Source organism: Lithobates pipiens, unplaced genomic scaffold (genome assembly GCF_037356315.1).
Source record: "Lithobates pipiens isolate NorthernLeopardFrog02 unplaced genomic scaffold, aLitPip1_a1.2 Scaffold_48, whole genome shotgun sequence".
In the NCBI taxonomy this organism is placed as follows: Eukaryota; Metazoa; Chordata; class Amphibia; order Anura; family Ranidae; genus Lithobates; species Lithobates pipiens.
This window is the reverse complement of record NW_027507872.1, coordinates 5,503,463-5,526,463: the sequence shown is the minus strand read 5'-3', so window position 1 is coordinate 5,526,463 and position 23,001 is coordinate 5,503,463. Positions and strand designations below refer to the sequence as shown.

Genomic DNA, 23,001 nt, shown 5'->3' with positions numbered 1-23,001 from the left:
TTTGCCAAACCGGCGGACTTCTGGCGCTGTTCGCGTGGCGGACATATGCGTTTACATTGTGAAGAACTTTGACCCATGATGAAACATCCATCACGGGATACAGGACAGCCAATTGAGACATTTCAGCACATGGACAATTGGACATACCCCCTACCTTATAAACAGACCTGATCTGGCGGCCATTTTACATTCCGTCTTTTGTCAGTGTAGGGAAAGGACGCTGTGTGGAGCAGGGACAGTCAGTTTAATCACTAGCTATTACTATTAGGTCCACAAAAGTCATTTTAAGGACTGGTATAGGTGTACAGTATATAGGGTTATAATACACTTAGAATATACTTTCTTTCAAATATACAAAGTATATTCTGGTGCACTGCTGTGCTGCTGAGTGCACTGCTGATCGATTCTGCAGCTGTCTTTTGTCAGTGTAGGGAAAGGACACTGTGTGGAGCAGGGACAGTCAGTTTAATCACTAGCTATTACTATTAGGTCCACAAAAGTGCTTTTAAGGACTGGTATAGGTGTACAGTATATAGGGTTGTACACGTATAATATACTTTCTTTCAAATATAGAAAGTATATTATGGTGCACTGCTGACTGCTGTGCTGCTGAGTGCTGACCGATTCTGCAGCTGTCTTTTATCAGTGTAGGGACTGAGGGACAGTTTGGTGTTTGGAGCAGGGACAGTCTGCAAATCACTAGCTACCAGGTCCACAAAGGTCCTTTTAAGGACTGGTATAGGTGTACATTATATAGGGTTGTACACGTATAATATACTTTCTTTCAAATATAGAAAGCATATTATAGTGCACTGCACTGATGTGCTGCTGACCGATTCTGCAGCTGTCGTTTCTCAGTGTAGAGAGGGACAGTTTGGTGTTTGGAGCAGGGACAGTCTGCAAGTCACTAGCTACTAGCTAGCTACTATTAGGTCCACAAAGGTCCTTTTAAGGACTGGTATAGGTGTACAATTTGGTGTGCAGTATATAGGGGTGTAATACATGTATAAAACACTTATATAGAAAGTATAGTATAGTGCATTTCCACTGTGCAGCATTGTGACTGCTGATCGGTTCTGCAGCGATACTACAAAGAGACTTTTGTCACAGCGTCATTTAAAAAAATGACAGGCAGAGGAAGAGACAGGCCCTTCTGCAGAGGTGGTAGGAGTAGGGCAGGAGCAACAGGCTTGAGCCAAAGCGGCAAATTGCAGAAGGTGTGTTCGATTACGTCAAAGGACGCACCAGACTTGGTTGAGTGGCTCACTCAGCCTTACTCTTCTGCACCCTCCTCATCCTCTCAATCTGCACCCTCTTCTTCCCTCTCTGCTGTGTGCACCCCCAAACACACTACCACCAACAACACCGTATACCCTCCGCTTGAGTCACAGGAATTATTTTCCGATCCATCACAAGACATTGCCGATGCACAGCCACTCTTGCCATTGGATCAGGAAAAGGAGGTAGCAACAACCGCCACTCAGCAGTCTGATGACAGTTCCCAGATCAGCCCAAGGAGGAGGTTGGTCCCCGGTGTTGCTGGCTACTCTGAGATCTCTAATTATAGTGGTGGGGAAGGTGCCGTCGATGATGATGTGTCTAGTGATGTCACGTGGGTGCCCACAAGAGAGGAAGAGGAGGGGAGTTCAGAGGGAGATCTGGACCAGCAGATAGGGAGGAGAAGCAGGCGGAACTTACATTGCACAGGAGGGACAAACCAGACTGCTAATGTATCAGGAGCGAGGCATCAACCATGTACGATCACATCTGGCGCTCCCAGGATGCTGACACATGGCTCCGCAGTGTGGGCTTTTGTTAACGTGTCCGCTGCTGACAATAGTGTTGTCATCTGCAATCTTTGCCCAACACTCACCTAGGGACGACCACCTTAAGAAGCATAGGAGCTGCCATCACCGAGCCCAGTGGGAGCAACGGAACCCACAAAGCCACACTCCAGGCTCTCACCGTCCAGCCTCGTCTTCTACTTCTCCTTCTCCTCACAATTGTCCTCCACTCCACCTTCCATCATGCTGTCCTCAGTTTTTCTGAAAAAAGGCAGGCTTCCGTAGGCCAAATGTTCGAGCATAAAAAAATTATGACGCCAGATATCCCTCTTGCCTAACAATTGACCGCTGGCTTGGCAGAACTGATAGCCCGCCAACTACTGCCATATAAACTGGTGGACTCTGAGGCCTTTCGAAAATTTGTGGCCATTGGAACACCGCAATGGAAGGTCCCAGGAAGGAAGGGCCCCCACAGAAGGGAATCCCAGAGTTATATGGCCATGTTCAGCGGCAAGTGAATGTATCTCTGGCACACAGTGTCGGTGCCAAGATACATCTGACCACAGACACGTGGTCTAGCAAACACGGGCATGTAACCTGTGGCACCCATGTAGATTTGGTTTTACTGCCACGGATTGCATGCAGGCCTGGCTCTTCTTCTCCTCTTCCTACTCCATCCTCCTCCCTCTCCTCCTTGGCTGACACCTCCTTTTCCGCTGCTAGCACTTCTTCCGCTGCGCCGCCCAAGATCCCAGAACCTATTCGACATGCCAGGTGAGACGTTGCCATGCTGTGCTGCGTCTGTTGTGCCTGGAAGCCAAGAGCCACACTGGCCCTGCACTCCTTTCAGCTTTGCGTTCACAGGCAGATCAGTGGCTAACACCGCTCAATTTGACAGTTGGTAAAGTGGTGTGTGACAACGGTGCCAATCTGCTTAGCGCATTCAAACAGGGAAAAATTACACATGTGCCATGCATGGCACACATCCTAAACTTGGTCATGCAGCGATTCGTTGTCAAATACCCTGGGGTCCAGGACATCTTGCGGCAGGCAAGGAAAATCTTGGCCCATTTCAGAAGATCTTATACGGCCATAGCTTGCCTTGCTGACATTCAGCGGCGACACAATCTGCCGGTCAGACGTCTTATTTGTGATTGCCCGACGCAATGGAACTCAACCTTCTATATGCTTGATAACTGCACGTTTCTGCTGGACAAAAGCTGAAAAAAAAGCACACCATACTTTATGCCCGTACCCTCCTTTTTGAAGAAGTTGAGCGGTGCCATATTTTTGGGTCCCGCAGTGAGTTGCTGGTATCAGTGCTGGTGTCAGTGCTCAGTCTCTATCGTGGTGCTGGTTTCAGACAGTGAGGGAGATAGCAGCGGAGAAGCCAATCGGCAGGCAGTGCCAGCACCATGGCTGAGGATCAGCACTGGACTGGCACCTCCAGACCACTGCAGTGGAGCCCTGCATAGGTGGGGGTAAGGGCCGGGCAGAGGGAGGGGCTCAAGCACAGGTTGGTACACTGGGACACGGGCACAGGACTGTGCTGCCCTGACTGTGGCACTGATCATCTCTTGCACCCCCTTCATAGCCTGCCCTGACCTTGCCTCTCCTCCATGGCCTTCATGCGCTCCTGAATTGTCAATATTTCACAGGTAAAAAAAGAATGCTTGTCGTTGTCGATCCCAGATTCACTTAATACTTTTGTTATGTCAGTGTCCATGTTGTGGGACTATGTGTGCACAGCTAGTAAGTATTTTGTGGCTGAAAATATGACCTGGAGGTTTTCAAGGTTCTTCTGCCATTAAAGTCAATGGGGTCCACCACGAACCTTGCGGTTCGCAAACTTTTGGCCGCGTTCGCGAAACTTCCTGTTGCAAGTTCGTCTATCACTACAGGTAAGTACAGTATAACGTTTGTTATTTGAAAAAAAAAAAAAAAAACAAGACTTTACAATCACTTTAAATCTTGGCTGAATCAAGGTGCAATATAATATCCCTATGCGGCCAGAAAGTGTGTGACTATTCTGTGTTGACTCCTGTGATGGACACAGAGGAGCTGATGGCTGCATGCCTTACTAGAAGGTACTTAAAACGGCTAAGTCTGATGGGTCAGTATTGACTGTGTGATGAGCCCTCCTCAGATTGCTCTGCCTGCCCTCTCTGCTGTGTGCACACAGTTCTGCAGCATGAGTCTTTGAACCCTCTTACAACCGTTATCTCCCCCGCTGTTATGATTATGAGGATTATTTTGCTTGGCTGTGCCTATTGTTTTCTTGTGAACTGTTTCCCTTTTTCTGTGTCATATTCCCACTCCATGGATTGTTAAACCTTGCTACTGCCCTGAGGATCATCTCCGTTTCTGTGCCATATAGCTATCCGTGAACGGTTTATCCATGATGTGCCTGTTGCTACTCGGAGAACTGTTTAACTGTATTGCACCCATTACTACCCCGTGAATTGTTTGTCCATGCTGTGCCCATTCCTACTCAGAGAACTGTTTATCTGTGCTGCTCCCATTGCTACCCCATGAACTGTTGATCTGTGCTGTGCCCATTCCTACACCGAGAACTGTTTATTCGGGCTACACCTATTGCTAACCCATAAACTGTTTATCTGTGCTGCGCCCAATGCTATTTTGTGAACTGTTTATCCGTGCTGTACTCATTGCTACACCATGAACTGTTTATCTGTTCTGTGCCCATTGCTACTCCGAGGACTATTTATCTGTGCTGTGCCCATTGCTATCCCATGAATCGTTAAACTATCTTTTGTGTTCTGATACTCCATAAACTGAATATTTGTGGCGTGTCCCAAAGCGGCCTCTCCCAAAAAACATCTGCACGTCGGTTTTGAGTGATCTGCCTCTGTGCCCTCCTAGTTCTTCACACTTACCTATTCCCTGGGTGCTTCAGTCCAGTCCCATGGTCGACTCCCAGTGCCAACTTCAGGGGAGAGGAGGGACAGCTGACAATGGAAGTCCCATAGTAAGTCTATAGGTGGCGTCGCTACATAGGCATTGCAGCCATTGTTGGCAATCTTACCTCCTCACTGAAGTCGGCTGCTGGGGAGATCAAGTGAATGGACTGGAGCACCCTCAGAATAATAGGTACATTTATACATCTTTCCTCTACAAGGCAGTTAGTACAGAACTTAAACTTGGAGTGGGGGCAAGTTTAAGTTTTATATAGGATTTGACTGGACTTCTACTTTAATGATTTGACAAACTCACTGTGCTTCACATTGTATTTGTAGCTAAATGTCCAATTCGAATCTGTGTTCACTGAATGTCAAGATGATTTAAAATGTTTACTTTGTATAATAGATGATTAATAGACAGCGCCTGCTCCACCTACTATGGTGCTAAATACCTGTGCTATAATATTTTGTGTCTATAACTGAACCATAATCCAACTTATACTAAACAAATCAATTAAATCAAAAATAAATAATGCAACCAATAAAGGATAAAGAATAGCATATAAAGTGCATAGATTAGTGACTGTGTACCAAAGTCCAATCTTAATACGGTCATGAAATCAATAAAAAGTCAATAAAAAATGATTGGAAAATTAGACTGACATATATATAGTGCATAATGTGATGGCAGTGCAAATCAAAATCTATTCCTTGTGAAAAATTACTGTCATGCTCCATATTCCAAAGGTGTCTGTGCATCCACCAGTATTGATAGCAGAGGCCCAATCATATTGCAATCTATCTCCATGGCGTGAGTGCCCAACTTTTTTACTTTGTATAATGTTTGTATATGTGTGCAACTCTTCCTCTGATACAATTTATGTTAATGTGGTACTTACAGAGCTCTGTGAGTCTCCATCTTTATTGCCATCATCAATTCCCGATCTCCTCCTGGCAAGTTGCTCTCGAAGGGATAGTGACTAAAACATAGGACAGAGATTAATACTTCTTGACTATGTCAAAAGTCAGTTCCATAGAAATGTGAGCAAGCCCACCTCTTGACTGGACATCTCCAACTCCTCCTCTAACACTGCAACTCTTTCGAGTGCCACACGGAGGCGCTCTCGTACCTGGAAAAGATAAAGTATTTAAAATTGAGTGTAGTCAGTATAAGGACCCTTTCACACGGGTGATCCGATTAGGTCAGTCTGTCAGTTTTTCAGACAGACCCGATCAGAGGGTCCATGCATTCCTACGAACTGACAGGTGTAAACAAACTTGTGTCTCTTTTCACCCGCCATCTTCCATGTCTGATCACATCAACAAAAAAATGGAGGACTGTGTCCATTTCCCTTTTGGCAGACCGGATCGGAGGTAGCCGGTGGCCCATAGAGCAGGCAGGGGTCTGTCTGTGTCTGCGTTGCATCCCCCTGTCAAAGCACAAATGTTCAGTGGGGGGAGATTGCTGGACTAACCTGCATGGCTAGTACAGTGGCTGCGACTGGAACTGTCAGTAATTTTTCATGCAACCCAGAAAAAAAAAGCGGTGGTGTGTACCCTGTCCCCTGGCTTTAGGTAAAAGAAGGGTCTTTTCACATGCTCAAGCCATTGTAGAAATTTTTATTATTTTAACTCAAATGTAGACTTCACATAAACCATTAATTGCTGACTTGACAAGTGCAAAGTACAAGATCTACCGTCTAAGCCTACTGTATATACTATTTATGAAGGGGATGATTTACTAAAACTGGAGAGTGCAAAATCTGGAGCAGTTGTGCTTGGTAGCCAATCAGCTTCTAACTTGCTTGTTCAGTTATGCTTTGACCTGGAAAGCTGACTGGTTTCTATGCAGAGCTGCCCCAGATTTTGCACGCTCCCGTTTTAGTAAATCAAACCCAAAGTGCCATACTTTGAGTGTTTTTAACACTATTCAGAGATGAACATGTAAAGCTCTTAAGCTTACTGACCCCTTGTAGATTCAGATTGTTCACAAACTCCAATCATTATATGAACGTATTGTATTAAATACTATTTTAAATAATACTACCTTCCTATACAAATCAGTCTTTTTAGTAAATGAACATCAATCAATTCTTTGGCACCACTTCTATTGTTATGGGTGTACTCAATGGCTCTCCGACAGAATTTGAGGTGGGCGTACACACTGGATCAGCAACAGAGTGTGAAGTGGGGGGAGTACATTTAGTACAGAAGATGAACGTATATTCTTTCTGGGAGCCTAGGGAAGCAAGGTCACAGTACACTGGGTAAGCAAGGCCAGTAACAACAATTCAAGGCTGCTTTTGCTGACTGTTGACCATCCAACCCCAGGCCACACCAGAGTTTGGGAGCCAGAGACCCCAAAAGATAAAGTGATCCCAATCAACCTTCAATCATTTATCAACAATCTATTGACCCCACCCATTTTATTGAACTTTTGGATGCTTCTATCAACCCTTGGGGCCATTTATGATCACTTTGGAGAACCATCAGAAGAGAGGTCTAAATCACAGGCAAAAAGTTTTGAAACTGACTTCTGACTAGTTGATGCTTTTAAAAACCTAACCACAAGCTATATTTTGCAACCTTTTGCCAAAAAATTTCAAAAGCAAAAGACATAGGCAAGGTTTACATGGGCAGCAGTGGGGAAGTGGTGTCAGGAAATTCTCCATCCACTGATAATATCTGTCTTTGGGCTGCAGTACTGGTGTCCACCAGCGGATTGATCCTGGCAGTGTGGAGCAGAGAGCACCTCCTGCAATCAGATGTCACTTGAGGCCAATTACAGGTCTATAAATAGCCGGAAAGCACTCGCATGTTTTCCTTGGTATTGTCCTTGCACCCTGACCTGCTGCTTCTGCTCCTGATTCTGAACCTGTTCCTGTGCCCTGAACCTGTGACCCATGTTCCCTACCCTGCCCCACCTGTTACCGTCATACCTGACATGCAGTCTGATCCATCCACCCTCTCCCTGTCCTGTGTTCCTTACCCCACCTGCTGATCTCCACACGTATGACCTTGGCCTTGCTTGTGTCTCTGATTCTGAACTGCCCTTTGTTTATCTAGAGAGTAGTGAATATCTCCGTCAGACACTGAAAGAGTGGACAAGTGATCAGCTGTTGGAAACAATTCGTTTAGCTCACTCCTGGGTTGATCAGGGCTGTATGCTGTTTGGGGATGTTCAGCCTGTAATTCAAATTTGCACAGAGCTGGCCCTGCTCTGCATCCCAGGGGGGCATGATGATTTGTCTCCCCCTTCAGTATTAATCAGGTCACATCACTGGTATGGCTTCTGGAAGATGATTCCCCTTACTTTTTTGAGCATTACACAGCCTGTTCCCAACAGATGATAATAGAATGTGTTGATTCTGTACAATCCCTTGTCAGACAGGCAGTATGTAACCTGCAGTTTGTTCAACCACTACTTTTAGCATGGTCTGGTATTTTGCAATCAGCCACAGCCAGCCCACAACAAACCATCTCTGCTACCACACACCTGCCTGCCCAAGAGTCCTTTCCTCCATCACCTATGGCAACCTCAGTTTCAGTCCAATATACTCTACTCCCCACCAAATATCAATACCCTGTTTCTTCCTGCTGCACATACCCTGCCTTTAATCCACCTGCCTCTTTTCCGTTGCCTACTAGCCCTCAAGAACTTCCCCCAGCCACTGTTACCTCTTCCCTGCCATATTCCAACCCTTCTCTCCAGTCTGCTTCATCCCCTACCTATAGTTCTGCAGCTACCTACAGGACTTCAGTAGCTAAACCTAAAAAGAAACGGAAGTTCTTTTCTACCCATTTGATCCTGCCATAAACGCAACCTGCCTCCACACCAACCAACCTGCTCCAATCTGCTTGCATGCCAGCTGAACCTGATAAACCACCAGATTCTGCCAAACCTCTGCCTGCTATCCAGCCAGTGTCTCCACCCGAGGTTCCTGTGCCCCAGTCTGATATCCCACTGCCTGCCTTCCAGTCTGATGTCCCGCTGCCTGCCTTCCAGTCTGATGTGCCTGCCTCCCAGTAAGATGTGTCTGCTTCCCAGTCTGCTGTGACAGCTTCCCAGTCTGATGTGCCAGCTTCCCAGTCTGATGTGCCAGCTTCCCAGCCTGAGGTGTTCCTGTCTGCTGCCCAGCCTGAGGTGTTCCTGCCTGCTGCCCAGCCTGAGGTGTTCCTGCCTGCTGCCCAGCTTGAGGTGCCCGTGCCGGCTTCCCAGCTTGAGGTGCCTGTGCCTGCTACCCAGCTTGAGGTGCCTGTGCCTGCTGCCCAGCTTGAAGTGCCTGCTGCCCAGCCCGATGACCCGAAGCCTGCTGCCCAGCCCGATAACCCGGAGCCTGCTGTGCCACTGTCTGCTGCCCAGCCCGATGTGCCCATGCCTGCTGCCCAGCTTAATGTGCCCATGCCTGCTGCCCAACTCTAAGTGCCTGCTGCCCAGCTTGAAGTGCCTGTGCCTGCTGCCCAGCTTGAAGTGCTCGTGCCTGCTGCACAGCCCGATGACCCGGAGCCTGCTGTGCCACTGTCTGCTGCCCAGCCTGCTGTGCCACTGTCTGCTGCCCAGCTTGAAGCGCCCACTGCCCGGCATGATGTACCTGCTGCCCAGCTTGAAGTGCCCATGCCTGCTGCCCACCTTGATGTGCCTGCTGCCCAGTTTGATGTGCCTGTGCCTGCTGCCCAGCTTGATGACACCGCTGCTCAGCTTTCAGTGCCTGCTGCTCAGCTTGATGTGCCCATGCCTGCTACCCATCTCGAAGTGCCTGCAGCCCAGCTTGAAGTTGCCGTGCCTGCTGCCCAGCTTGATGACCCCGCTGCCCCGCTTGATGTGCCTGCTGCCCAGCTTGAACTGCCCATGCCTGCTGCCTAGCTTGATGTGCCTGTTGCCCAGCTTGATGTGCCTGTGCCTGCTGCCCAGCTTGATGTGCCCGCTGCCCAGCTTGATGTACCCACGCCTGCTGCCCAGCTTGATGTACCCATGCCGGATGCCCCGCTTGATGTACCCCTGCCAGCTGCCCAGCCTGATGTGCCTGTTGCCCAGCTCGATGGCCCGGAGCCTGCCGCCCAGCTTGATGGCCCGGAGCCTGCCGCCCAGCTTGGTGGCCTGGAGCCTGCCTCCCAGCTCGATGGCCCGGAGCCCACTATCTGCCTGAAGTGCCTGATGCCCAGCCTGAAGTGCCTGATGCCCAGCCTGAAGTGCCTGCTGCCCAGCCTGATGTACCCCTATCCATTGTTCTGTTTGATGCCATAGACTATGGACAATTACATCCAGTTGGAGTGTCCGGAGGCAGCTCCTTTGAGGAGGGGGTACTGTCAGGAAATGTTCCATCCACTGATAATATCTGTCTTTGGGCAGTACTGGCGTCCACCAGCGGATGGATCCTGGCAGTGTGGAGCAGACAGCACCTTCAGCAATCAGGTGTCACTTGAGGCCAATTACAGGCCTATAAATAGCTGGCAAGCACTCACATGTTTGCCTTGGTATTGTCCTTGCACCCTGACCTGCTGCTTCTGATCCTTGTTCTGAACCTGTTCCTTTGCCCTAAACCTGTGACCCATGTCCCTGATCCTGTTTCCCTGTCCTGGTCCCTACCCTGTCCCACCTGTTACCGTCATCCCTGCCCTGCAGTCTGATCCGTTCATCCTCTCCCTGTCCTGTGTTCCTTGCCCCATCTGTTGATCTCCTTGTGTATGACCTTGGCCTGGCTTGTGTCTCTGATTCTGGACTGCCCTTTGTTTATCTACTAATCCTCTGTGCATGTTCCCGGCCTGGCTATCGTTTATGATCCTGGTATTTCCCACTTATTGTACATATCTGTCTGTTATTTGGGGGTTTCTGTGGTTGGTTTATTGCACTGTGTGGTTGTATTTATATTATTCACTTCCCCTAATAAATCTTCATATTTCACTTATACACGTTTGGGTTTCCTCTGTTGCAGTCCACACAGTTTTGGTCTTATTTGGTACATGACAAGTGGGGAGTTAAATACAGCCAGTTTTTTTAGGTTCCCCCAGCCACCTACCTGTAAACACACACATGACATGCATCTCTCCCACAACTCAAATTATTGACTATTGGAATTTCCTTTTCCATGGTTTCAGGGGTCATCCAAATCTATAAACTGATCAACAGCGGGTCAAGGTTTGTTTTAATCATGTAATGGCACCCATATCAATAGCTCTGTCTTCTTCAATAGAATAGTAGGCATTGATCCCGTAGATCCATTCACTTGGGGGGAGTGGCAGTTGCTTTCCATTATACGGGGTCCTTGTTGTATTAAGCAGATGTATGGTTAGTGAACTTTAGTATTTCTTAAAGTGGAAGTAAACTCCCCTATCGTTTTCAGCCAAGGAAGCTGCCATCTTTGCCTCTGTTTAATCTTCAACTGCTATGGTGCTGCACATGTGATTCGTTATGACACCAGCCATTGGATGGTTTGATAGTTTGGCTGAGAGCAGAGCCAATGTGCAGTTAGCATTCCCGGCATGCCTTTTTTTTAACAGTTTAAATTGATGGGTTTACTTCCACTTTAAGGGATGTATTCGATATATATGTGATAAGAACAGAGTGGGGTCAGTGGCTGGGATTGTCCTTCGGATGTGAGCAATAAGATCCTTAACTGTGGGCCAAAAGAGTGACTCAGGTGCAATCCCGCCAAATGTGTAACATTGATCCCTTAGCTAGCTGCCATCCGCAGAATCTGTAAGTCTCCTTCTACAGCTCTACAGCTGGGTACACACTAAGAGAAATTTAGAAGTAAAAGTCCATACGAGGCACAGTCACTCAACTTTTGTATAAGTGAGTACGCAACTTTCGACATCAGATTCAGACTTTCAAAATGAAAATTTCCAAAGGACAAACTCCAAAAAATTTCTCACATGTGAACAATTTTTGTTTAATGTGCACTGTTTTTGTACGTTAAACAGCCACTATGATCCTTCTTATGGTGAAGGGAATCTCTGCCTCTAAAGACGATATCTGAATGATGCCTATAGCTGTAGGTATCATTTAGATATCATCGCTCAAACTCCATGACGTCATATGACTATGTGGGTGGCAATTAGTTAAAGGGTAACTCCACTCTCGTGGGGAAAAAAATAGCAAATTAAGAAAAAATAATATAGTGCATATGATTGCGACACTAATCATTTTGTGATTGAATGTTAATAAAAATTACCTTTCCTTTTCAATCTGCAGCCAATGTAATTTTCTAGGAATACTTGGAAATTTGTCTACATGGAGTTGTACTGATCACTCCCTAGAAACATAATTTCCTGCTTGTATCTATACGCTGCAACAAGGACTGCTTATGTTTTGTTTCAATCGTTTATATTAGTATTTTGAAAAAGGCAAAAAGTAAATGTGTACTGTACAGAGCAGAAAACAATCATTGCATGCTCAGAATAATACAAGAACATAAATGGGGGGGGGGGGGGGAGAAAATCCCCAGAAGAAGATCTTGGTAAACAGGTTAAGTCTTCCATAAGGCAACAGATGAACAGATGGACAGCAACAGAACTAAACAAAGAAAAAAGAAGCTTTGGGCTATGAACGGAGTATATTACAACAAGAACATGGTGAACGCTGGGAGGTAACTGTCAGGACTATTGCCCTGTAAGTCAGAGTAAGGACCAATAAGTCAAAAAGATCCTGAGGTCGAGATCTCACTGAAATGTAATCATTGTGAGTAGGCCCTCATAAAAAAAAGGCCAGTGATTATCACTCCCTTAATATTTTCCCATTTCCCCTATAGGGGGCTCCAATCCCCCAACTATAAACAAAAATTGTTATGCCCTGTACACACGGTCGGACATTCCAACGACAAAATCCGTGTGATTTTTTCCCGAAGGATTTTGGCCCAAACTTGTCTTGCATACACACGGTTGCACAAAGTTGTCGGAAAATCCGATCGTTCAGAACAAGGTGACGTAAACCACGTACTACGGGACTATAAAGAGGCCAGTAGCCAACAGCTTCCATCTCGTAATTTATTCTGAGCATGCGTGGCACTATGTGCGTCGGAATTGTATACACACGATCGAAATTTAAACGGATTTTGTTGTCGGAAAATTTTAGATCCAGATCTCAAACTTTGTATGCCGGAAATTCCGACAGAAAAAGTCAGATGGAGCCCACACACGATCGGAATATCCGACAACACAGTCTGATCGCACATTTACCGTCAGAAAGTCCGTGTGTATAGGACAGGGTAGGAAGTAGGAAGAGAGAGAGAGAAGAAAAAAGGGGGAGGGAAGGCAAAGAGCGGTTAGAACATTAAGCCTAGGTCGGTTAGAATCAGAGGAACAGTAGAAGTAGAGAGAGAGGAAAGAAGAAGTGAGCCCGTCTGGGGATCCTCCAGTCATTATTGGCTTTGTTCTCCTGGAACTTGCAAATAAGCCAGCCAATGGGAACATATTTCATCAAAGATGGATTGCTTATCTCGTATGACACTCACTACTTTATCATTCAACATGAACCAAGTAATTTTTTAGCCGCTAAGAACATAAAGTAAATTAGGGTCTGGGTATGTCGGGACATTTTCAACAGGCTTATTTAATAGGGCTATACTCGTATCGTTGGTGATATTGACTATTGTTACAGAAAAAATTAATGAGTGGATCCTTAGCCAAAAGCGGCGAACCTTAGGGCACACCCATCACACATGCAATGGTGTACCTATTTGGCCACAGCCCCTGAAGCATGCGGTTGAGGTGCCTGGATACATTTTTGGCAAACGTTCCAGAACCAAGTACCATCTGGTGTGGCCTTTATAGCCTGCTTCAATCAAGACTACATTTAGGATGCCTTTATAAATCCACATGCTCCATTTATGCCAGTCCTTCACCTCAGGGGTTATGGACAGATTCCTTTCTCACATCGCCTGGTAGGATAATCTATCATTATTGTTGATAAACAATTTATATAATGAGATGCCCCCCCCCCCACAGAGTAGCGTCCTGCATGCACCTGTTTTCAAACACAGTACAGACTGGCATGTCAGAGCTATGCTTCTGTAGGGATTTGAGAAAGTGGTGAATTTGTTGCCAGTGGAAGCTTTCAGTGGGGGACATCTCCAGACTTCCAGCGAAATATGAGGAGGGACGTATGCCTATGTGGTCAAAATAGTCGGCAATACGGTACAGTCCCTTATACAACCACCAGCAATACCTGTTAAGTTGCATACCCGGTGGAAACGGGGTTGCTGAAAAGGGGAGCTACTGGGGTATGTATCGAACGCAGAGGCTATCTTCTTCTACAGCTTGTGTCCCAAAGGATGAGATCCATTGCAAGTGGTAAACTTGCCTGGGCCTCTATGGAAACCCAATCTGATTGGTAGTGTTTGCTATGTGGGCCTAGTTGAGCGAGCCTTGCTGCCACACATTCCTAAAGTCAGGCACACCTAGTCCGCCAATATCCATAGCAGCATACATCATGGCCCTTGTTATTCTGGTGCCTTTGGTACCCTAGATAAAACAGAGAATTTTGAATTGGAACAATCGAGTGGCATTGACAGGGACCTTGATTGGCAAAGATAGTAGCCTGGGGAGGCCTGTCATTTTCACAGAGGCAATCCTACCCATTCATGACAAACGGACTTCTTACATTGCCTGTATATCTTCTAATAGCCTAGCAAATAGAGTTGGGTAGTTGGCCTTGTAAAGGAAGGAAACGCAGGGGGTCAGATGGATTCCTAAATAGGAGAGGATGTCTGCTGCCACTGAAATGAATATTGAGACTGGATACTCTGTAGAGTTGAGGTTGGAAAATTAACATTCAACGTCTCTGATTTATCATGCTTAACTATGAGCCCCAAAATCTTTCCAAAGCGGTTCAGAAGAGACAGTAAGTTTAGCAGAGTCATGTGGGGAGAGGAGATGAGAGGCGAATAAAGCACAATTATGGCTCCTCCCCAACTCTCTATCCTCAAAATGTCTGGGTTCTGAGAGGCTAGTTTAATTAAAATACAGTATATGTGCAAGGTACTTTTCGTATTTCGGGAGACGCGTGGGGTCGTATTTGTGGTGAAATAATTACATAAAGTGGTTCTGACACATACAACATTGGATTGATTGCTAAATAAGTGTTGTTTTAGATCCATTGCCATTGTTATTTACGTGATTAAGATAGTTTGATAGAAATGGAGTTGCAACATATGCATCAGATACATTGACAATCAAAATTTAACTTTCTCTAACAAGTATTGTAACAAAAACCTATAAAAGATAATGTTGCTACCACATTTGAACTGCACACATTGTGAAATGTGACGGAAGGATATAGATATATATATATATATATATATATATATATATCCGGTAAGCTCATACTCTCACCGGTGGTGGCGTCGTCACACGGGTGACTATAAGAACATATCTTAATATTTGGTGGATTTGAATATTATCAAGTTCTTGATCACTGTGGTGGACTTTTTTTCTGCACTAATATTTATGGACTTTCTTAGTTTATAACTTTTACACATTTTATTTGATGTATGTTATTGTGGTTATAATATATATCCTTCCGTAACATTTCACAATGTGTGCAGTTCAAATGTGGTAGCAACATTACCTTATAGAGGTTTTTGTTGGTTTTTGTTACAATATTTATATATATGCACAATTTGGTTATGCGAATTTGGTGAATTTTAGCACTACACCATATGCACTTTCTTTACATTGGGGAACAAATATATCTGTTTGTTGTGTTAGCTGCTAATCCTTTTCACAATTTTGGTTGTGTGGGGTACTTGTATATATTGTACTTTTCTAGAACTTTCTCTAACAAGAAGAGTGTAAATTGCAACATTACGCGGCCGCCTGCAAAACTTTGTGGCCAAAGCAGGCATCAGAAGATGCGCTTATATCAACTTTGTAGAACTTTGTGAAGGTGTGGATCAAGGCCTTATACACCTGGGAGACTGCCGCTTGATGTCGGAAAGCCCAAGAGGTCCCAATTGCCCTGGTGGAATGGGCCGTGACAGGAAAGGGGGGCACCTGCCCCTTCAGGGCGTAAGCCTGGACCACAATCTGTCTGATCCACCACAAGATGGTGGATGACGAGACCGCCAGCCTTTTTTTCGGACCAGCTACCGTAACGAACAGAGTCTGACTTCCGGAAGGGAGCTGTGGCTGACAGGTATACCCTTAGGACCCGGACCACATGTAGGGAATGGAGGACCACCTCCTTAGGGTGTGTCAGTTTAGGACAAAGATGGTAACACGATGTCCTCATTGAGATGGAAGGCCAAAACCACCTTCGGCAGAAAAGAAGGTTGCGGACGCAACACCACCTTATACTTGTGGATAACCAGATAGTTCTACTTGCAAGACAAGGCTGCCAGCTCAGAAACCCTCCCGGCAGATGTAATAGCCACTAGGAAGACCACTTTCTGAAAAAGTCAACAAGGGGATTTCCTGATGTTCTCAAACAGCGGCTTCTGAAGCGCAGATAGCACCAGGTTCACGGAGGTAGGGGTGGTTGTACCAGAGGGACTACATGCTGAACCCCTTGCACAAAGGTGCTCACTGATGAGTGAGACGCTAGGGGTCGTTGGGGAAAAAAAAAACAGCCAAGGCTGATATCAGTCCCTTGATGGTGCTCAAGGCCAGCTTCTGGTCAACTCCTCACAGGAGAACAGCAGGATCCTGTAAACGGAATAGGTGCGTGGACCCCACCCTATCCTCCTCACACATGGAGATATAAGCATTCCACGTATGAAAGTATATCTTCCGAGAAGAAGATTTTTGTGTCCTCAACATAGTGGAAATTACCGAGTCCGACAGACCTCGGTTCCTTAGCACCTGGCTTTCAACAGCCATGGCGTTAAAACCAGCGATGGTAAAGCAGGATGGAGTATCGGACCTTGCGATAGGAAGTCTTCTCACATCGGCAACCACCAAGGAGCATCCACCACCAGGCGTACTAGGTCGGCATACCAAGGACGCCAAGGCCAATCTGGGGCAATCAGTATTACTGGGATCCCCTCGGCCTCCACTCTGCGGAGCAGATGTGGTAACAGTTTGAGCGGAGGGAAGGCGTAAATCAGCCGGTACTGCTCCCATGGAGCCACCAACGCATCTGATGCATGCGCCCAAGGGTCTCTTGTCCTGGACACAAACCTTCGCACCTTTTGATTGAGCCAGGAGGCCAGAAGATCCACTTCTGGTGTGCCCTACCGCAGGCAAAGAAGACTGAACACCTCCGGATGCAATGACCATTCCTGGGTCCAGCATCTGGTGACTTAGATAGTCTGCCTGCCAGTTATTTTACTCCTGGGATGTATATGGCCGACCAGGCTAGTACGTATTGCTCTGCCCACCGAAGGATGTGAGCGACCTCTCCTGCTGCAGCCGAGCTTTTTGTTCCTCCTTGATGGTTGACATATGCCACCTCCGTGGTGTTGTCTGACTGGATTCTGATCGGACACCCCCATAGTCTCATCGACCATGTGGAGAGGCATAGCCTGATCGCTCGAAGCTCAAGCACATTCATTGGTAACTGGGATTCCTCCCTCTACCAGAGGCCCTGGGTCGATTGTACTCCCTGTACTCCACCCCAGCCAGTCAGGCTGGCGTCCGTTGTGATCACCGTCCAATGAAGAAGCAGGAACGATTTCCTGGACCGATGGGCCAGAGATCTCAGCCACCAGAGAATCCCTGACTAACTGGCTCACCCGAATCTGACAATCCAGGGATAACTGAGATATTGTGCCATTTGGACAATATCTCCCTCTGCAAGACTCTGGTGTGAAATTGGGCGCCCGGTACCGCCTTGAAGGAGGCTACCATGAGGCCCAGAACTCGCATGCAGAAACACAGCGACGACCACCTGCGGTTCATCCACAGCTTCACCACGGCTCTGAGAGTCTACAGTTTGTCTGAAGGGAGAAAAATTCTTGTGTCCACAGAGTCCAGCAGTAAGACACTAGTACCAACTTTTTGAGGTTCAACACCCACCCAAACTCCTGTAGAGTTTGCATGGTGATTGCCACATCCATCCTTAATTCTGAGGTGGAAGCTGCTCTCAGAAGGAGATTATCGAGATAGAGAAAACATCTATTTGGTGCACCGAGCTGCTGCACTCCTGAAGGCGATTTTTACCCCCCTTGCACCTGCACGCCGCCTCCACCCTGGCAAAAAGCATTTCAAGGACCGCCGACAAAGCGTCCAAAGGCACTGCACTGTTTGCAGGTGAGCCGGTTGCAATTGCAGGGAGATCTGGGGAAGAAACGCCAGCTTCTGACGAAATGCTGACCCACCCTGTCTGCCGCCCTTGGGGACTGAATACAAGGTGCTCAATCCCACCCTCCTAGCTGCTAACAGACTGAGGTGCCCCACCGCAGGACTCACCACCCTGACCGAGTGCTGAGCCATGCTGTTGCTGATCGCTGTGTCCTGTATCAGCTCACAAATGTCCAGGAACAAAAACTGTGCTGTTCTGAGGCACAGAAACCAGCGCCGGGGAGAAAAAAACGCGCCGAGGCTACAGGAAAATGGACGTCAGCCGTCCTTGTATAGAAAAAAGCACAGGGAAAGTGGCCGCCGGACTACGATAAAATGGCCGACGATCATGCTGTACACAGAGAGTACACTGAAAATGGCGGTGGTCAGCACTATGGCGGCAGCACATGCAGAGCCCACAGACACCAGCAAGAGACAGATGACAACCCAGGGACACAGACAGCCAGCGCAGCCCCCAATCTAGGATGAGAGCACCCCGGAGGACCCCCCAGCCCAGGTACACACACCGCACTACAGCCCAGTCATGCAGCATCACCCACGTGGGGAGGCAATACAGGGACAGGGAGAGAGGAAAGGGAGAAGAGGGACTCCCTAATCAACTTCCCAGGTAATGCCCAGCTGCTCTGTCCTGCCGAGGCAGGGAGAGCTGTACTTACCGTCTGGACGAGCTGGAGGCATCCTACCACAGACCCACACCCGAGCAGTACGGGGTGGCTGCAGTCCACAACACACTGTGACAAAGACATCTGTAGTCCGGTCATATGTGTGCCCCGGAGCATTGCGCCCACCGGCCGCCCCTAGAGCCTGTGGGGCATGTCGTGGCTGACCCAGCGCATAGCTAGGGCCTGCAAGCACTCGATGGCCAGGCTGAGGAGACTACAAGGATCTATATTTATCCAGCCTGTCACCGAGCCGGCTGTTGATAGAAGATCACAGGATCAAAATCTTGCGCAAAAGGCAAAAATCCAGAAAAAAAATCCAGGACCGATGGTCCCGCGGGGAGCCTAGGTCTTTCTCCTTCACTAGAAAAAAAACAGAGCTGCAGGAAGCAGGCTGAGGGGTTATTGCCAGAGAGACCGCCCCCTGGGCAGAACTGTACAGTTCTGTTTTTCACAAGTATTACTTGTAATCGGAGTCTTCAAGTGGGAAACGCAATATTACTTAAGAAACAAGGCCTGAGGTGTGCCATGGCCTGGATGGTCAGTATGCCTGAAAAGAGGGCATACCCTGAATGTAAGAATGAGAAAAAATACTATGAGTATGAGTGACAAAGCTGGGGGAAACGGGTGGGTGGGCACCTAGAAATCACCGACCCTGGCCCTGACAGAGGAGGAGGGTTAAATAGTCCCTGCGGCCAGCCTTCCCACTTGTAATCGGAGTCTTCAAGTGGGAAACGCAATATTACTTAAGAAACAAGGCCTGAGGTGTGCCATGGCCTGGATGGTCAGTATGCCTGAAAAGAGTGCAAAAAGACACAAGTTTAGGTGGAAAAGGGAAGGTAAAGATCCCATCCATAAAATGACATATGCCCAAACGCCAACTGTAAGTAACCGCTGTGGGAGTAGAACCCACCGACTCCTGACCTGGAGATGAGAAGGAACCCCCCTAAGAGCCTGCAAGCTACGCAAACCCAAATGAATGTCCCGTGAAGGATATGATGAGCCTGAAGCCCAAGATAACTCAGACATGAGAATGAACTGCTTGTGAATGAGAAGATACGTGGGGAAAAGGGAGCAAGGGCTGACCCGAAGAACCCCTGCAAGAAGATGGCTGAGCAGACTGAAAAAACCCACAACGGACACCAGAAGAAGCACCGTGAAACACCCCCCCCCCCCCCCCCCGGCCTACCCATACCTGGCAAGAGGAAGTGAGAGGGTAAGTGCCAAAAATACAAGTGATAGGAGAGGAAAAGCTGGCTGCCCGATTGATGTGATGGAGTAGGTGCCATGGCAATGAGCATCATCAACATGGAGACATCAAGACAGACTGGTCCCACCGGATGCGAACAGGTCATGCTACTGCCCGAGACCGAATCCTGAACCGAAGAAGGAGAAACAGACTCCAACCCAGGAAAATAAGTCCCATGGCATGATCCAGCTATGCCCAAAGTGACTAAAGCCCCCCCCCCACCTGGAACAACCCGGGGATGAGCAAAGATGACTGGACCGACGTCCCTGAGCAGTACTCCAGGCAACCTCCTCGACAAGAGATCGGAGCTGAGAGTGGAATCCAATCTACCACCTAAGGATCGTGGCTTAGGACACACCCTGAGAGTATAAATCCCAGGGCGGTAACCAGGGCCTCTATGCAACAGGATGTCAACTGAAGAAAATTGACGACTGCTTCCGACCAGAGGGTGAGCCCAGTGGCTAAACGACATCAGTAAGTGAGTGCAGGCATGGTTGATATTGGTATGGAGCCAAGACGGCCCAACCTGAAACGCAACTAGAAGGAAAGACAGACAACCAGACATGAGAACAACAACGCCCCTCTGCCTACCTAAGAATGAGAACATTAGCAGAAAAGTCAAGACCACAGCGCATAAATGAACCTGATGATGAACACCCCCCCCCCCCCCCCCCTGTGTGTGAGTTGTGAGTAGTGAGTTAGCCCGAGTAACCTGGTATTTTAACAGAAACTCAGGCCTAGAGTACCCACAGACCGTGGTGGGTAGACGTACAGGTGTGGTAAATGAACATGCATCATATGTATGCATGTTCATTTACCACACCTGTACGTTGTGGTCAACAATCATTAATAACGAAACCTCAGCCCGTATGGATCTGTAGACGTGACAGATCCTGACGTGTGAGCCCTAGTTAACTGCCCTAGGTACAAACATGAACACAGGCACGATGAGACATGACAACCAACAAATATGAAAACAGGTACTGTAGTATGCCATGAGTGACAGAAACGCTGGGCCAAAAAAATGCAAGGACAGCAACCCTATGACAGAATGTTGCGACAGAAATGCTGAACTGAAACAAAAAAGACATAAATCCTGGTGCAGAATCGCTATGACAGAAGGCAACGCCATGACAGAAACGCTGAAACTGAATGAGGCAGAAACGCACAGAAACACAGGAGCAGAACGCAATGACAGAACGCTGAGGCAGCAATGACCTGACAGAAAATCCTGGGGCAGAAACGCTGAGGCAGCAATGTCATGACAGAAAATCCCGGGGCAGAAACGCTGAGCCAGAAATGCTAGACAGAACACTGACAGAAAATCCCGGGGCAGAAACGCTGAGCCAGAAATGCTAGACAGAACACTGACAGAAAATCCCGGGGCAGAAACGCTGAGCCAGAAATGCTAGACAGAACACTGACAGAAAATCCCAGGCAGAAACGCTGAGCCAAAAATGCTAGACAGAACACTGACAGAAATACTGGGGCAGGAAATGCTATGACAGAAATGCAGAAACTGTACGCCGAGACAGAAATCCAGAGGCAGAACACTACGACAGAAATCCAGGGGCAGAACACCACGACAGAAAGCCAGGGGCGGAAACGCCAAGACAGAAATCCAGGGCGGAAAACGCCAAGACAGACATCCAGGGGCGGAAAACGCCAAGACATCCAGGGGCGGAAAACGCCAAGACAGACATCCAGGGGCGGAAAACGCCAAGACAGACATCCAGGGGCGGAAACGCCAAGACAGACATCCAGAGGCGGAAACGCCAAGACAGACATCCAGGGGCGGAAACGCCAAGACAGACATCCAGGGGAGGAAACACCAAGACAGACATCCAGGGGCCGAAACGCCAAGACAGACATCCAGGAGCGGAAACGCTAAGACAGACATCCAGGAGCGGAAACGCTAAGACAGAAATCCAGGGGCAGAAACGTTATGACAGACATGTCAGAGCAGAAACGCTAAGAAAGAACTGCTGGACAGAACGCTGTGACCGAAATGCTGGACCGAACGCTATTATTGAAAAAATGCTGGACCGAACGCTATTATTGAAAAAATGCTGGCCGAACACCGTGCCAGAAATGCTGGGCAGAACGATGAGCCAGAAATGCTGGACTGAACGCCGTGACAGAAATGCTGGACTGAACGCCGTGCCAGAAATGCTGGACTGAACGCCGTGCCAGAAATGCTGGACTGAACGCCGTGCCAGAAATGCTGAACTGAACGATGTGACAGAAATGCTGGACTGAACGATGTGACAGAAATGCTGGACTGAACGATGTGACAGAAATGCTGGACTGAACGCTGTGACAGAAATGCTGGACTGAACGCTGTGACAGAAATGCTGGACTGAACGCTGCGACAGAAATGCTGGACTGAACGCTGCGACAGAAATGCTGGACTGAACGCTGCGACAGAAATGCTGGGCTTAAAGGTGCGACAAATGCTGGGCTGAACGGCGCGACAGAAATGCTGGACTGAACGGCGCGACAGAAATGCTGGACTGAACGGCGCGACAGAAATGCTGGACTGAACGGAGCGACAGAAATGCTGGACTGAACGGAGCGACAGAAATGCTGGACTGAACGGAGCAACAGAAATGCCGGACTGAACGGTGCGACAGAAATGCCGGACTGAACGGTGCGACAGAAATGCCGAGCAGAGCGGTGCGACAGGAATGCAGAGCAGAGCGGTGCGACAGGAATGCCGAGCAGAACGGTGCGACAGGAATGCCGAGCAGAACGGTGCGACAGGAATGCCGAGCAGAACGGTGCGACAGGAATGCCGAGCAGAACGGTGCGACTGAAATGCTGGACCAAATGCTGTGACCAAAACGCTGACAGAACGCAACCAAAGAATATGAGAACAAGTAAAACTGAGAAGGAAAAAAGGAACGACAGGCGGGCGACCACCCATCCCCCCTCAGTGAGCACCGGACCCACCAGGCGTGCGGATGGTGAAGATCGAAATGCTGGACTGAACGGCGCGACAGAAATGCTGGACTGAACGGCGCGACAGAAATGCTGGACTGAACGGCGCGACAGAAATGCTGGACTGAACGGCGCGACAGAAATGCTGGACTGAACGGAGCGACAGAAATGCTGGCTGAACGGAGCGACAGAAATGCTGGACTGAACGGAGC

The 23,001-nt window shown here is 48.0% G+C and overlaps 1 protein-coding gene across 2 annotated transcripts in view; it reads right to left on the bottom strand.

Moving 5' to 3' along the window:
- Positions 1 to 23,001, bottom strand: part of PPFIA3 (PPFI scaffold protein A3) — a gene marked incomplete at its 3' end in the record, with an annotated part of 942,579 nt that overhangs the window by 453,160 nt on the left and 466,418 nt on the right. For both annotated transcript variants that reach the window (XM_077467171.1, XM_077467170.1), the window contains 2 exon segments: positions 5,605 to 5,685; positions 5,761 to 5,835. In XM_077467171.1, coding sequence (XP_077323297.1) covers positions 5,605 to 5,685; positions 5,761 to 5,835 — 156 coding nt within the window.